This window comes from Oncorhynchus kisutch, linkage group LG12, assembly GCF_002021735.2.
Source record: "Oncorhynchus kisutch isolate 150728-3 linkage group LG12, Okis_V2, whole genome shotgun sequence".
In the NCBI taxonomy this organism is placed as follows: domain Eukaryota; kingdom Metazoa; phylum Chordata; class Actinopteri; order Salmoniformes; family Salmonidae; genus Oncorhynchus; species Oncorhynchus kisutch.
In genome coordinates, this window is record NC_034185.2 from 27,463,220 (window position 1) to 27,480,801 (window position 17,582).

At 43.8% G+C, this 17,582-nt stretch overlaps 1 protein-coding gene across 4 annotated transcripts in view; it reads left to right on the forward strand.

The window, feature by feature from the left end:
- Window positions 1–1,180: 1,180 nt before the first annotated feature.
- Window positions 1,181–17,582, forward strand: part of LOC109900812 (inverted formin-2) — a 35,205-nt gene continuing 18,803 nt past the window's right edge. For all 4 annotated transcript variants that reach the window (XR_004211923.1, XM_031837303.1, XM_020496644.2 and 1 more), the window contains exons 1-2: window positions 1,181–1,347; window positions 17,160–17,575. Coding sequence is in view for 3 of the 4 variants with exons in the window: in XM_031837303.1 (XP_031693163.1) it covers window positions 17,179–17,575 (397 nt within the window). In the remaining variant the exon portion in view is untranslated. The remainder of the gene's footprint in view (window positions 1,348–17,159; window positions 17,576–17,582) is intronic.

Consider the following 17,582-nt stretch of genomic DNA (forward strand, 5'->3'; position numbering starts at 1 on the left):
TTGACCAGACTTTCAGCACACTTATAGGGAAGGACATTCAACAAGCACAGCACTTACACAGCGATTGGCTGAGAGAAAATGATGATAAAAAGATTGTGGGGGCTGTTTTGTTAGACTTCAGTGCAGCTTTTTACATTATCCATCATAGTCTACTGCTGGAAAACCATATGTGTTATGGCTTTACACCCCCTGCTATATTGTGGATAAAGAGTAACCTGTCTAACAGAGCACAGAGGGTGTTCTTTACTGGAAGCCTCTCCAACACAATGCGGGTAGAATCAGGAACTGCAGCTGTCTAGGCCCTTACTTTTTTCAATCTTTACAAAACGACATGCCACTACACAGTGTGTCTGTGTATGCGGATTACTCAACACTATATACGTCAGCTACTACAGCGACTGAAATGACTGCAACACTTAACAAATAGTTGCAGTTGGTTTCAGAATGGGTGGCAATGAATAAGTTAATTCTAAATAGTTTAACATTGTATTTGGGACAAATCATTCACTAAACCCTAAACCTCAACTAAATCTTGTAATGAATAATGTGGATATTGAGCCAGATGAGGTGACATATTGATACAACAGTCTGTCCATAATAAAGCACTGCTCTGCCTTCTTAACAGCAAGGCAGGTCCTAAAGGCCCTAGTTTTGTCACACCTGGACTACTGTTCAGTCATGTGGACAGGTGCCACAAATAGGGACGTAGGTAAATTGCAATTGGTTCAGAACAGAGCAGGAAGAGTAGCAGCTAATAGCGATCCAAAATAAATACATAATATAAAATGAGACATTCTGAATCAGGGGAAGATGAAGGCCCTAGACATGCATTGCACCTCTCAGGCTAATGTAACTGTTTCGTCTAATTTGGCATGGAAATATGATGACATTGCTAAAGTAGGCAAATAATTAGTAGGAAACAACTTGATGAGATCAAATATTAGGTACAGATATCCAATATGAAACCAATTTTTCCTCAGTATGACAACCCTTTTCATATTACCTAGTCTAGAACATTTGAGAAGATGAATGATATAACAAGAGCATTGAGCCATTGAACAACTAACAGGACGACTGGTCCAGACTGGTCCATTTCGCTGAATTCATCAAAATCCAGATGTGTGGGTGAGGAGGCGGAGCTATGTTACTCTCTACCCTCACAATTTTTGTCACGCGCAGTCCGTGAGATGCAGAGAACAGCGCAGCAGGGTTTGGACACAACAGTCTATATTCCATAGTTTCTACTAGAACGCAGGAATTGTGGGAAAGCGGTTACTTTTCGATATAAGTGTTGCCTTCGATTTGCTGTGGAATTCGTCCTTCGTGCAGACTAAGGGACTCAGTAACGTAAGAGTAACACATTTCATAATGAAGACTTTATTGGAAAAAATGGTAACATCTGTAATTTGTTCAACTTAAGCAATTGTACGGAGAGAACCACATCACTCATTAACAATAACTTTTTGTCCAACATAAGATAGTTGTATACTGTACCATGATGCGAATTCTATTGTCTTGCTCGTTCATAGCCTGGGCAAACAGCCTAGACTCAGGGGTAGACGTAACATAGTAAATGTAAATCCGGGATACATACTCTAATTAGTATGATGCTGTATGTTAAGTTCCATTGGTACTAATTTGATGATGTCCTTCATCAATTTCTTATGTTATGAATTGGAATTCGTACAATATGTCACGAATCTGCAAAAACGTATGATTTGTTACAAATCCAATTTGTTGTAGCTGTAGTTAGTTAGGGTGGCTAGGTTGCTAATGCTAACATTAGCTAAGTGATTAACTTTTAACTAGGCTAGGGGTTAAGGATATGGGTTAAGGGTTAGGATTAGCTAACATGCTAAGTAGTCACAAAGTAGCTAAAAAGTAGTAAATAGTTGCAAATGAGCTAAAATGCTAAATTAGCTAAAAGTTGTCTGTGAAGTGATTCAAACACGAACCATTGGGTTGCTAGACGTTCACGTTATATATGCCTATCCTGACCAACCACCTTACTTTCATTTTTTTGCCTTAGGTATCCTTCTGTCTTATGTAACCATACCAAACCTAACATTATACTAATTTATACTAATTATACTAATTTGAGTGTGTTAGATTTAAATGTATTATGTAACATCTGGTGTGAGAGACCAGGCTGGGGCAAATGTGAAATTCCACTGCAAACCTTCAATGTTCTGCCACATTTGTGTCAGTCTTGTGAAGATAGCAATGGGCACAATATGTCACACGGTAGCCTATTTCTTTACTACTAATTTACCAATTAGTAGTAAAGATCAAGATATATGTACAAATGTTAGTATGGGATTGTGTCTGTTCCTAGAGAACTGACATTGCACTTCACATTTGGTGATTGTTAGCCATATCTTTGACTAAGAAGAGATACAAAGAACTCAGATTAGAAAACGTATTTTCTTTTTAGTCATAGATATGGCTAGGTGATAGTGTGACGTGTATGTCTGTTTAATGACTGGATTATGTAAGTGGGCTATGTCCACTGAACTCTAGAGGGACTAATTTGTTCCTATGTCCATGTATTGTTTACATGTGTGAGTGACACAAAGGGACGGACACAAGGGGGCAGTCAGTGCTACCATGGCATGCCCATCTCACAAACACAGCTGACCATGACAGTCTGGTGTTTCTACAGGCACATAGGCTTTACAGATCAGATGAGATGGGGTGTGTGCGTTATGTGTTGTATGCAGTTGTGCATGCGGCACAACCATGCATTCTGTAAACAAAATAAAACACAGCCACACAAATGCGGCCAATTAGATGTATGTGTTTGATTCAAAATCAATGATGTAGATCACTGACCGGATTTGATCAGAAGACAAAGGTCACTTCATTCACTGAACTGCTCTTGTTTGATGTTGCTGTTAATAAGACAGAATGGCCCATTAGTTTAGAATGAAATTCGATAGGTTTAAGAAGGCTACATGATTTATTTACATGGGGACCATGCTATTTAGGAAGCTCAAGACAAATGGATGTTTAAGCACAGTTTCATACAGAATAATATTTGTGTTGTGTTGGCTAGTGAGGCACTGGGTGACTCATACCCAGCAGTTCCCGCGGTTATATCCACTGGGCAGATGGGTTTAGGGTCATTAAATATTGTGTGGATGAAGGGCGGATTGAATAAAGAGAAAAAAATACCTTCAAAAATCCATAAATGTATAATTATTGTGCAATTTATATCTATAGGCTATAGGTTTTTCTTTCTATAGGCTAAATGGCATTAGTGCGTAAGCCTATAAGCTTTAGGGCCTAACTGTAGGCGTGCCAAATAGTCTACACGCCAATCGCCACATGTTTTTGGGAATGGGAAGTCATCAATCCACAGAGGCAAAAAGGACAATGTCGCAGTTTAATTAGAGAAAAGCTGTGAAATGGAGAGTTGAAAATAAAGAGGGACAGAAAAGTAAATGTTTGGGAAAGATTTGGTGAAATGGTAGGCTAAAAGAGGATGATAGCAGCTATGTTAGGACTATATGTGATGATTGTGAAGAGCCATACAAATTCAACAGTTACAAGATGGGGACTTCAAATAGGGAAATTCAAGGGAACTGTAGCCTACTGTTCAGATGGGTTAAATCTTCAGCTGTCTTTGACTGTAGCCCACAGCACATTTTCTATATTAGTGGGCTAGGGCCGGGTGCTGGCCTCAGATTTTTACCTAATCACATATAATCTGGTGGTTGACGATGGGTTATTAGCAATTGCAGAAGGGTGCGGGTGACACGGGCACCACTAGTGTTGTCATGGTGATGCTGACTAACAATCTGCTGACTGGGTCCCAGAGGGTGGTGCCCTGGATTTATAGGGAAGAGGAACTGCTAGTGGAGATCCTCTGCTGACTAAGGTGCACATGCAGCTAGGTAGAAGGTCAACAGCTGTTGATTATGTTACTGCTCCCAGGGGCGGACTTAGTGATTTGGAGGCCCTATGCCGAGGCCAGTCTGAGGCCACTGCCCATGTCTATTAAACACATTCATGGCTACTGAACGAAGAGCTTTTCGGGGGCCGGCTCTTTTAGATGAATGAACCAAAATGAAAAGGCTAACTGAAAAGATTTGAAATGCCCTTCACTAGTAAGGTCTTTGTATCACTACATTGAACAGCAGTGGGCAATACTTTTGTTCCGAGGGTCACATTGAGGTGTCAGTTTTGTTCCGGACCCATTTGTTAATCAAAAGCAATTTGCGGGCCAGAAAAGGGCAGTTATTTTTAAATAGATAAGTCCATTAACATTTCTACATGTTTTCTATTTAGTTTTAGATGTTCAAGTTAGGGACCATAGACAACTCATCTTTTGTCCCATTATGGTGTCTGTGAGAGCACCGGGCAGCACCATTGAGGCCATCTCCATTTTGAAGTACTCAATTTTCTTCTTCTACTACTTCTATGACTTGGTAAACAAACTTAAATGGTACATACTGCCACCTGGAGTTTGTTGTTTGAACTGGTATAATGTCAATGTTGGTGATTTACTGCCACCTGCAATTATGGAATGCTCACAAGTAGAATTCATTGGCTGAGCCCACCTGATGACCTAGATGAGATCATGTGATCCTTCCTTAACCCAAGTCCCACCCAGTTGAATACTTCAAAATGGTGGAAGCGCTCAATGGCAATGTCCAAGCAAAAACGGGTTATTTCTCTATCCATCTCTATGGTGGATAGAAATTCTGGCCAATACCTACAGTACCAGTCAAACGTTTGGACACACCTACTCATTTCAGGACTTTTCATTACTTTTAATATTTTGCACATTGTAGAATAGTAGTGAAGACATAAAAACTATGAAATAACATGTAGTAAATAATCATGTAGTAACCAAAAAAGTGTTAAACACATTTTTGATTTGAGATTCTTCAAAGTATCCACTCTTTGCCTTGATGACAGCTTTGCACACTCTTGGCATTCTCTCAACCAGCTTCACCTGGAATGCTTTTTCAACAGTCTTGAAGGAGTTTCCACATGTGTTGAGTACTTGTTGCTTTTCCTTCACTCTGCGGTCCAACTCATCCCAAACCATCTAACTTTTTTTGCATCAAACCGTGAGTTAGTCTCATCAATCGGTAATAACTTCCGTTCAAAAGCTGGAGCCAAATTCAAAGAAAACAAAAGGATTTTGAGATGTGCCAGATAATACATTTTTATGAACAAAACAGAAACCGCTCCGTTTACTGCTAATAGCGTACCTCGGAGGTAACTCACGAGTGGAGGAAGGCCTCAAGTGGAGGAGGCAAGATAACAGAGGAATTATGTATTATTAAACTAAATAATGGCAAGTTCACGAGGCGCCTGATGGATGCAAGGCCCCAGGCAATTGCCTTAGTTGTGTAATAGTAAGTCCGCCACTGACTGCACCAGATATGATATTGTTATAAAACCATTCCTTTGCATGAGATGAGCCAAGGTTTATTATGTTTCAAACTTCCATGGCTACTGAACATCTTTATTCAGGTCTTTTATAGTGATTCCATCATCATAAACTGCATAGATTGCTCAGTTGCTCTGTAAGCATTTAAGGAGGTCACATTACATAGCCCATGGCCTGGTTCCTTATTTCACATGACTCCAGGAAGATTCTCTCTGCCAGGGTCATGCTGGTCTGGATAATGTTGATGTTGACAAGAAGTCCCATTGTACAGTATATCCAGCACTCCAGGAATGTCATGCTACACATTCTACGGGACAGAATGTGCGTAAATGGCAGTGGGGTATGAATGAATGAATAACCAGAGTTTCTGCATACTTTGCATGCGTATCACATCCGACACAGTACTGTACGTCTTAGACTGCAAACACATCCGTGCTTGTGCTGTAAGTTCCTGAATTGATTTAATTCAGTTGAACCCAACCTTGTTGATAACTGCATGGTATTGCCATTGAGGCCTCTATATGAACCAATAATGATCTCTGGGCTCTTTCATAAATCTCTGTCAATATAAACAAGCAAATCCGTATAGATGACCCCAGGTCAACTTTGGGAGGAATGTGACTGAGAGAATAACACAACAAAAGTTAATAATTCTTTCCTAAAGAGTATTTTTCTCTGTCTCTCTGTCTGTCCCCATCCCATGTTAAGCTACAGGAAATATGTCTGTTTCCTTCAGCAATTCCCTTCCAGGCAGCATAGAAGCAGAAGCCTGTTCAAATAATGTACCCTTTCAGACCAGGGATTCCTGTATCCACGGTAATGTGTTCTCAAGACTATGTCATTGTAGCTCCCGAAATTCCACAACTTGTTGAATGTCAGCATGTGCTTAGTTTAGGAAACGAAGCATGAACATTCCAGTCACATGGCAAGACTGTTTTCCTTATAATGCCACTGAGTGTGGATTGGTTGTTACTTGTTAGCCCCCCCGTATGCATGTTCTAAGTTAGAGGTATGGTGTCATTCCTGTTGGACAGGAAGCCTGAGGATTAGTGAGCAGCAATAGGGAAAAAAGCCATCAGCACAGATCAGGATTTTGTGTTTATGGAAAATCTTAGCCGTTCTACTCCAGCACCACTGGAAAGTGCAACATTAAAAACCTTCAAACTGACCTCGAAGTTGATGTCACAACTTCAAATAGACACACACGTGATGTCATAATGTAGCTTCTGTTGGAAACAGTTGCCTCAGAGTTTATTCATGAATTATTTTTTCTGTCAGTAGTATATTTCAAACCTTGCTTGGATAATCAATGCAAACGGATGCAGAGTTTAAAGGCACTGTAATAGAGAGAGAGAGTGGACAGAACACAGACTACAGCAGGAGGATATGATTCACTAGCCTGAACTGTGTGAGTCACATTTCCTCAGTAGGATGTCTCAGTAGTGTAGTGCAGAGGGCATTCTGCACATTGAGGTTTCTGCTCATGTGGACCCCACCCATTCTCAGAACCATGGTCTCTTAAAGGAGCACTTCATTGATTTTCTTCTCCCTATGCTAGAAGGAGGATACTCCAACCTCACCAATAAGTCTGGCATGGATTCTTTGCATTCTTGTGCAATCACTGTAATGTGGATTTATCTACCATAGGGCAATGGTAAAGGAATTTCATTGAGACTCTGATTTTTCGCTTTAAAATGTATTCCAAACAAAAACAATTGATTTCAAAGTTTAACAAACCATACAACTCTATGCACAACGACTACTTTGAACAATTTACACAGTAAAAGAAAAACATTTACTGGAAAAACTTGTAGATGAAAAGTTTTATTCTGTTACCAAACTTTGCATCTGCACAGTTTTTCCTGTAAATATGTTTTTGGTAAATCTTCAGTGGAAATTGTTAAAATTAGCACAATTGGTGCAGCTCCACTTGAGAAATGCCTCATTGAGGTAAGAGTCTGACACTTGCTTTAATCTAGGAAACACACCCATTGACAGTTTAAGATGTCATACCACCTGAAGTTCCTATTTGTTACTACTGGTTTGGAAAGACTCTAACAAAGTTGAGAAACAAAGAAAGGGTGAGTGAGAGAGGGAGAAAAGGGGAGGGTCAGGGAAAAAGAGTCATAGAAAGAGAAATAGAAGGGAGGAAGTGTCCAAGAGAGAGAGACAGACAGAACTAAAATGTTTGTGTGTGAGGGGGAGAGAGAGACGGAGCACTCATATCAGATTCACTGCAAAGGATGTGATCATATTGGCTAACAGGCCTGAATAGCTGACTGGGTCACTCTAGGGTTGGGCAGTATCCATATTTTCATACCTTTATACTGTTCCTGTAGCATACCGGGGTATACGGTATTACCGGCAGTGCACATATGGGGCGTTATTTCTTTCCAAAAGAAAACATTTAATAAAAAATAGGCATCAGGGATCTTCATCCAGGAGGGGGTTGATTGTCTCTACTGTAACCAATCTTGCAAGCTAGCCACTTAGCCAGCAAGTTAGCAAACCAAATAAATAGCTGGAGCCCTGAGCTGGAGATAATACATTTGGCACGTTTTAGATAGTTAACTTATAGTTCATTCTAAGGAGTGGCTTTATAACTCAAGCTTGACGGTATTGAAAATCATACCATCGGTATTTTATAATACCCTGGTATACGGCAAATACGGTATACCGCCCAAGCCCAGGTCACTCCCTGTCTGTCTGTCCTCACAAAGTTGAGTGGCTGTAAATGTGCCAATCTGTCAGTCACTAATCTATATCCCAATGGCACTGAATACTCTTTAAACCGCAGCTCCAAGCAACAATGGGACTGAATCAGTATACTCACAGAGCTGTTGCAAATTCAGCAAGTATGACACCAAATGTACTATGCATTATCCCATATTATGCTGATGGCTGTTGGTTGCAGCAAATTTTACAGAATGGCTTTTCAATTGAACATGACTATACAAAAGCCTTTAACTTTTTCAATCAAAGTCAAAGGAGGCTCGGTGATCATCTATTAACTGTCTTGTCTATCAGTAAATGCCCCTCTTCGTCCATTATAACTGTTCACCTCCTTTTTGTGCTGGCCCATGGGGCTTAATTTCTGCCACATGCCGTCCATCTCCAGTTGCATGACCTGCAGTCAGATCTTACGACCTCAGTGAAAGACACAGCGATAGTGACTGATATTTGAGCTTGCTGTCTGGGACAGGGCATAGGCCTACTAATAGTGTGCCCTCTATAGAACTCTGTCCAAACAGTCAACACTCAGAACTGAAGTGGAAGTGATAGTTCACCCAACTTTAATTTCCGTTTAATCTTGATCTTATACTGAAAGTGGTACAGTTGAAGTCGGAAGTTTACATACACTTAGGTTGGAGTCATTAAAACTTTTTTTCTACCAGTCCACACATTTCTTGTTAACAAACTATAATGTTGGGAAGTCAGTTAGGACATCTACTTTGTGCACGACACAAGTCATTTTTCCAGCAGTTGTTTACAGACAGATTATTTCACTTATAGTTCACTGTATCACAATTCCAGTGGGTCAGAAGTTTACATACACTAAGTTGAATGTGCCTTTAAACAGCTTTGAAAATTCCAGAAAATGATGTCATGGCTTTAGAAGCTTCTTATAGGCTAATTGACATCATTTGAGTCAATTTGAGGTGTACCTATGGATGTATTTCAAGGCCTACTTTCAAACTCAGTGCCACTTTACTTGACATAATGGGAAAATCAAAATCTCAGAAAAAAATTGTAGATCCACAAGTCTGGTTCATCCTTGGGAGCAATTCCAAACGCCTGAAGGTACCATGTTCATCTGTACAAACAATAGTACGCAAGTATAAACACCATGGGACCATGCAGCCGTCATACCGCTCAGGAAGGAGACGCTTTCTGTCTCCTAGAGATTAATGTACTTTGGTGCGAAAAGTGCAAATCAATCCCAGAACAACAGCAAAGGACCTTGTGAAGATGCCGGAGGAAACAGGTACAAAAGTATCTATATGTGTCATGCATAGGTGTAATAGGTGGCAGGGAAGTCAGGCGCAGGAGAGTCAAATGGAGTGAAAAATTGAGTCTTTTAATAAAGTCCACAGAGTATGCTCCATAACACTAAATGTACATAAACAAATAAACATGGGTACGAGGACCCAACGCGCACCTATACAACAATCACACTACACTGACAATAAAACAATCTCTGACAAAGACATGAGGGGAAACAGAGGGTTAAATACACAACAGGTAATGAATGGGATTGAAAACAGGTGTGTAGGAAGACAAGACAAAAACAATGGAAAATGAAAAAAGGATCAATGATGGCTAGAAGACCGGTGACGTCGAACGCCGAGCACCGCCCGAACAAGGAGAGGCGATGACTTCGGCAAAAGTGTGACAGTACCCCCCCCTGACGCGCGGCTCCAGCTGCGCGTCGACACCGACCTCGGGGACGACACGGAGGGCGAGGTGCAGGGCGATCCGGATGGAGACGGTGGAATTCTGATAACATGGAAGGATCTAACACGTCCTCCACCGGAACCCAGCATCTCTCCTCCGGCCCGTACCCCTCCCAGTCCACGAGGTACTGAAGGCCCCTCGCCCGACGTCTCGAATCCAAAATGGATCGAACAGAGTACGCCGGAACCCCCTCGATGAGGAGGCGGAGGAACATTACGCACTTCAGCCTCCTGGAGCGGGCCAGCCACCATCGGCCTGAGGAGAGACACATGGAACGAGGGGTTAATACGGTAATGAGTGGGTAGTTGTAATCTATAACATACCTCGTTCACTCTCCTCAGGACTTTGAACGGCCCCACAAACCGCAGACCCAGCTTCCTGCAGAGCAGGCGAAGGGGCAGGTTTCGGGTCGAGAGCCAGACCCTGTCCCCTGGTGCGAACACTGGGGCCTCACTGCGGCGACGGTCTGCGCCAATTTTCTGGCGCCTTATGGCACGCTGAAGGTGGACGTGGGCTGCCTCCCAGGTCTCCTCAGCGTGCCGAAACCAATTGTCCACCGCAGGGGCCTCGGTCTGGCTCTGATGCCAAGGAGCCAGAACCGGCTGATACCCTAATACACATTGAAAGGGAGTAAGGTTAGTGGAGGAGTGACGTAGCGAGTTCTGAGCCATCTCTGCCCAGGGCACGAACTTCGCCCACTCCCCCGGCCGATCCTGGCAATAAGACCGCAGAAACCTACCCACATCCTGGTTAACTCTCTCCACCTGCCCATTACTCTCGGGGTGAAAACCTGAGGTAAGACTAACCGAGATCCCCAGACGCTCCATGAACGCCTTCCAGACCCTTGATGTGAACTGGGAACCCCGATCAGACACTATATCCTCAGGCACCCCATAGTGCCGGAAAACATGTGTAAACAGGGCCTCTGCAGTTTGTAAGGCCGTAGGGAGACCGGGCAAAGGGAGGAGACGACAGGACTTTGAAAACCGATCCACAACGACCAGGATCGTGGTGTAACCCTGTGAAGGTGGAAGATCAGTCAAAAAATCCACCGACAGGTGCGACCACGGCCGTTGAGGAACGGGTAGAGGTTGTAGCTTACCTCTGGGCAGGTGTCTAGGAGCCTTGCACTGGGCGCACACCGAGCAGGAAGAAACATAAATCCTCACGTCCTTAGCTAAAGTGGGCCACCAGTATCTCCCGTCAAGACAGCGCATCGTCCGACCTATCCCAGGATGACCAGAGGAGGGTGACGTGTGAGCCCAATATATCAATCGGTCGCGGACAGCAGACGGAACGTACAGACGACCAGCTGGACACTCAGGGGGAGAAGGCTCTGCACGTGACGCCCGCTCAATGTCCGCGTCCAGCTCCCACACTACAGGCGCCACCAGACACGAAGCTGGGAGTATGGGAGTGGGATCCATGGACCGCTCCTCTGTGTCATACAGCCGAGACAATGCGTCTGCCTTCACATTCTGGGAGCCTGGTCTGTAAGAAAGAGTAAACACAAAACGAGTGAAAAACATGGCCCACCTTGCCTGGCGAGGATTCAATCTCTTCGCCTGCCGGATATACTCCAGATTGCGGTGGTCAGTCCAGATGAGAAAATGGTGTTTAGCCCCCTCAAGCCAATGCCTCCACACCTTCAAAGCTTCTACGACAGCTAACAGCTCTCGGTTACCCACATCATAGTTTCGCTCCGCCGGGCTGAGCTTCTTTGAAAAGAAAGCACAGGGGCGAAGCTTCAGTGGCGTACCCGAACGCTGAGAGAGCACTGCTCCTATCCCAGCTTCGGATGCGTCCACCTCCACTATGAACACCAAAGAGGGATCCGGATGAGCCAGCACGGGAACCGAGGTAAACAGAGCCTTCAGGTGACTTAAAAGCCCTGTCCGCCTCAGCCGACCACTGCAAGCGCACCGGGCCCCCCTTTAGCAGTGAGGTAATGGGAGCTGCCACCTGACCAAAACACCGGATAAACCTCCGGTAGTAATTGGAAAACCCCAAAAAACGCTGCAACTCCTTTACCGTGGTTGGAGTCGGCCAATTACGCACGGCTGTAATGCGGTCGCTCTCCATCTCCACTCCTGAAGTGGAAATCCGATGCCCTAGGAAGGAGATGGATTGTTGGAAAAACAAGCATTTCTCAGACTTGACATATAGATCATGCTCCAACAGGCGACGAAGCACCCTGCGCACCAGGGACACATGCTCGGCGCGTGTAGCAGAGTATATCAGAATATCATCGATATACACCACTACACCCTGCCCGTGCAGGTCCCTGAAGATCTCATCTACAAATGATTGGAAAACTGATGGAGCATTCATCAACCCATATGGCATGACCAGGTACTCATAATGACCTGAGGTGGTGCTAAATGCCGTCTTCCACTCATCACCCTTCTTAATACGCACCAGATTGTACGCACTCCTGAGATCCAATTTTGTGAAAAAACGTGCCCCGTGCATTAACTCAATAATCATATTGATCAGAGGTAGCGGGTAACTATATTTCACTGTGATTCTATTAAGACCTCGATAATCAACGCACGGGCGTAAACCACCATCCTTTTTTTTCACAAAAAAGAAACTCGAAGAGACGGGTGAAATGGATGGCTGAATGAACCCCTGATGCAGGGATTCAGAGACATATGTCTCCATAGCCTCCGTCTCCGCTTGCGACAGGAGATACACGTGACTCTTGGGATATGCAGCGTCTACCAAGAGATCTATCGCACAATCCCCCCGTCGATGGGGTGGTAATTGAGTCGCCTTCTTTTTACAGAAGGCGAGAGCCAAATCGGCATATTCGGGGGGAATGCGCACGGTGGAGACCTGGTCTGGACTTTCCACCGTAGTAGCACCAACGGAAACCCCTAAACACCTACCTGAGCATTCTCGCGACCACCCCGTGAGAGCCCTCTGTGGCCAAGAAACAGTGGGGTTATGACAAACTAACCAGGGTAGGCCTAGCACCACAGAATACGCAGGAGAATCAATAAGGAAAAGACTAATCTTCTCCTTGTGACCCTCCTGCGTTATCATCACAAAGGTGCGGTTACCTCCCTGATAATCCCTGACCCTAATGGTCGACTATCTAAGGCATGAATAGGGAAAGGCATATCCACAGGAACAATAGGGATCCCTAAACTATGAGCTAGACTTTTATTAATGAAATTCCCAGCCGCACCTGAATCTACTAGCGCCTTGTACTGGGAATGCAGTGAAAAATCAGGAAAAGAGACAGAGATTAGTGCAGCAGAGGGCTCTGGATGAGAATGGTGCCTACTCACCTGGGGTGACGCCAGAATGCCCTGCCTGCCCTCTCTATTCCCAGAGGAACCAACCCGGCACCGACCAGCAGTGTGCTCTCTGCGACCTTGAATGGTGCTCGAGCGGGAACCCCCTCCGGTCTCCCTGCGCACCATCCCTCCCAATTCCATAGGTTCGGGAGAGAGGGTGCGGGAGGATGGAACAACCAGACCCCGATCTAGACGTCCACGAGTAGCCAGCATGTTGTCCAGCTTGATGGACATGTCCACCAGCTGGTCGAAGGTGAGGGTGGTGTCTCTACAGGCCAGCTCCCGACGGACGTCCTCGCGTAGACTACAACGGTAATGGTCGATCAGGGCCCTGTCGCTCCATCCAGCGCCGGCAGCCAAGGTCCTAAACTCCAAAGCAAAATCCTGTGCACTCCTCGTCTCCTGCCTCAGATGATAGAGAAGCTCACCCGCTGCTTTGCCTTCAGGTGGGTGATCGAATACTATCCGGAATTGGCGGGTGAACTCCTCAAAATGGTCCAGCGCCTCAAAATGGTCCTCCCTACTACACACAGCACTGGCCCATTCCAGGGCTTTCCCGGTGAGGCATGAGACGAGGGCGTAACTCTTCTCACGGTCAGATGGTACTGGGGAGGCCGTGGCTAGATACAAGTTCAGTTTAAGGAGGAAACCCTGGCAGCCGGCAGTATCTCCGTTGTATCCCGTAGGTAGGGATAAATGGATCTTAGATTCCGGAGAGGAAAAAATTTTCACGGGAGATTCCGGTTGTGGTGGTGGTGGCGCTGGAGAAACTCCCTGTCTCTCCCAGCGATCCATTATCATGACAATGTGATCCATGACGGAGCTGATAACGTCAAGCTCCCTCGCTTGTTCCTGAACGCATTCCTCCAGCTCCATGGGCATAGTGTCCTCTCCTGCTGACTTCATATATTGGTCAGAGATTCTGTCATGCATAGGTGTAATAGGTGGCAGGGAAGTCAGGCGCAGGAGAGTCAAATGGAGTGAAAAATTGAGTCTTTTAATAAAGTCCACGGAGTATGCTCCATAACACTAAATGTACATAAACAAACAAACATGGGTACGAGGACCCGACGCGCACCTATACAACAATCACACTACACTGACAATAAAACAATTGGTGTGTGGGAAGACAAGACAAAACCAATGGAAAATGAAAAAAGGATCAATGATGGCTAGAAGACCGGTGACGTCAAACGCCGAGCACCGCCCGAACAAGGAGAGGCAATGACTTCGGCAGAAGTCGTGACAATATGCACAGTAAAACAAGTCCTATATCAACATAACCTGAAAGACCGCTCAGCAAGGAAGAAGCCACTGCTCCAAAACCACCATAAAGAATATTGTACTTTTTGGAGAAATGTCCTCTGGTCTGATGAAACAAAAATAGAACTGTTTGGCTATGATGACCATCATTGTGTTTGAAAGAAAAAGGGGGAAGCTTGCAAGCCGAAGAACATCATCCCAACTGTGAAGCACAGGGTGGCAGCATCATGTTGTGGGGGTGCTTTGCTGCAGCAGGGACTGGTGCACTTCACAAAATAGACACCCCAGCAACTAGCAACTAATCGGGATGGCCGATTAATTAGGGCCGATTTCAAGTTTTCAGAACAATCTGTAACCGGCATTTTTGGATGCCGATTATGGCCGATTACATTGCACTCCACGAGGAGACTGCGTGGCAGGCTGCCCATCTGTTACGCGAGTGCAGCAAGGAACCAAGATAAGTTGCTAGCTAGCATTAAACTTATCTTATAAAAAACAATCAATCTTAACAATCACTCGTTAATTACACATGGTTGATATTACTAGTTATCTAGCTTGTCCTGCATTGCATATAATCAATGCGGTGTCTGTTAATTTATCATCGAATCACAGCCTACTTTGCCAAACGGGTGATGATTTAACAAGCGCATTCGCGACAAAGGCACTGTGGTTGCACCAATATGTACCTAACCATAAACATCAATGCCTTTCTTAAAATCAATACACAAGTATATTTTTTTAAACCTGCATATTTAGTTAATATTGCCTGCTAACATGAATTTATTTTAACTTGGAAAAATGGTGTCACTTCTCTTGTGTTCTGTGCAAGCAGAGTCAGGGTATATGCAGCAGTTTGGGCCGCCTGGCTCGTAGCGAGCTGTGTGAAGACCAATTCTTCCTAACAAAGACCGTAATTAATTTAATTAATTTAACATAATTATGACAACATTGAAGGTTGTGCAATGTAACAGCAATATTTAGACTTAGGGATGTCACCCGTTCGATAAAATACGTAACTGTTCCGTATTTCACTGAAAGAATGAACGTTTTGTTTAAAAAAATGATAGTTTCTGGATTTTACCATATTATTGACCTACGGCTCGTATTTCTGTGTGTTTATTATATTATAATTAAGTCTATGATTTGATATTTGATAGAGCAGTCTGACTGAGCGGTGGTAGGCAGAAGCAGGCTCGTAAGCATTCATTCAAACAGCACTTACCTGCGTTTGCCAGCAGCTCTTCTCTGTGCTTCAACCATTGCGCTGTTTATGACTTCAAGCCTATCAACTCCCGAGATTAGGATGGCAATACTATAGTGCCTATAAGAACATCCAATAGTCAAAGGTATATGAAATACAAATGGTATAGAGTGAAATAATTCCTATAATAACTACAACCTAAAACTTCTTAACTGGGAATATTGAAGAGTCATGTTAAAAGGAACCACCAGCTTTCATATGTTCTCATGTTCTGAGCAAGAAACTTAAACATTAGCTTTTTTACATGTTACATATAGCAATTTTACTTTCTTCTCCAACACTGTGTTTTTGCATTATTTAAACCAAATTGAACATGTTTCATTATTTATTTGAGACTAAATTGATTTTATTTATGTATTATATTAAGTTAAAATAAGTGTTAATTCAGTATTGTTGTAATTGTCATTATTACAAATATATATATACAAATCGGCCAATTAATCGGTATCATCTTTTTTGGTCCTCCAATAATCGGTATTAGAGTTTAAAAATCATAATCAGTCGACCTCTACAAGCGACAGCAACCAACTTCAGCATTTTAGACAATGCTAACGCTGCATTCATAGCATCTCATATATTCGTAAATGTGAACATACAACTGGGAATAATCCACTTCAATGCCCCTCCAAATCTTAATTGATAGGTGGAACTCTTGTGTCATTTCATCCTGAGCTCCGACTTCTCCCACATGATGAACTCTGATGTCACCTAGGCTCTTAGAAAAAAAGGGTTCCGAAAGGGTTCTTCGGTTGTCCCCATAGGAGAAGCCTTTTTGGTCTCCACTCTGTGAAAAGGGTTCTACATGGAATCCAAAAATGGTCCTACCTAGTACCAAAAAGGGTTCTACAAAGGGTTATCCTATGGGTTATCCTATAGATAGCACCTAGTATACTAAGGAAATTACCTCAATAACAGCATTATTTGCTGTTAAATGCAACAACAAAACATTATTTATGAAAATACATCTATTAATATGGTTTCTGAACACTATAAATTGGTTATGAGCATGATAGCTGTACTTTTAGTTCATGGTTGACCCAGCTTGTTTGCCATTAGCCAATTAGGGGTTATCACCAAGTTCAAAGCATGTGAATGGACACAACTTGTTGCTCCCAGTTCACAAGTAGGATTTTCAGAGTTTCAGCATAAAAGGATGTTTGTTTTTCTTTTACCCTTCCTGAGTTCAGAGGAAGTTCCTTTTCGGGCAGTTCCTGATGAGTTCCTCTTCTTTTACCCCCCTGAGTTCAGAGGAAGTTCCTCTTCAGGCGGGTCTTTGACAATGGAGACCCTGCTTTCACGATCTCCAATTTTAGTGTTGTGTATCTTTCCAATAATGCTTTGTAGTTCCTCCAAATCAAACCAATGCATAATTTACAGACTTATTTTTACATTTTGTTTCAATTGTTGTGGGTCTCTGTTTCACTCGTATGTGTCACAACACGAACATTGCACGATTTTTCTCTACCTCTAGCTCACCTTTATTGGTTGCCATGGCAGCCAAGGCATCCAAAGGGAAGTGGGAGGCCCTAAAGGAGCACCTGACCAGCAGCCCCCCAGACCCAGATGCTCACCTAGAGGCCAACTTGGAGAACGCAGATCCAGAGCTATGCATACGACTGCTACAGGTACCCACGGTGGTCAACTACTCAGGGCTGCGGAGGCGTCTGGAGGGGAGTGACCAGGACTGGATGGTGCAGTTCCTGGAGCTCAATGGGCTGGATCTGCTGATGGAGGCCCTGGAAAGGTTGTCTGGCCGTGGGTGTGCCCGCATCGCTGATGCCATCCTCCAGCTCACCTGTGTGGCCTGTGTGAAGGCAGTGATGAACTCCTCCGCTGGGCTGCACTTTATACTGGACAATGAGGGATACGTCAGGACCCTGTCACAAGGTGAGAA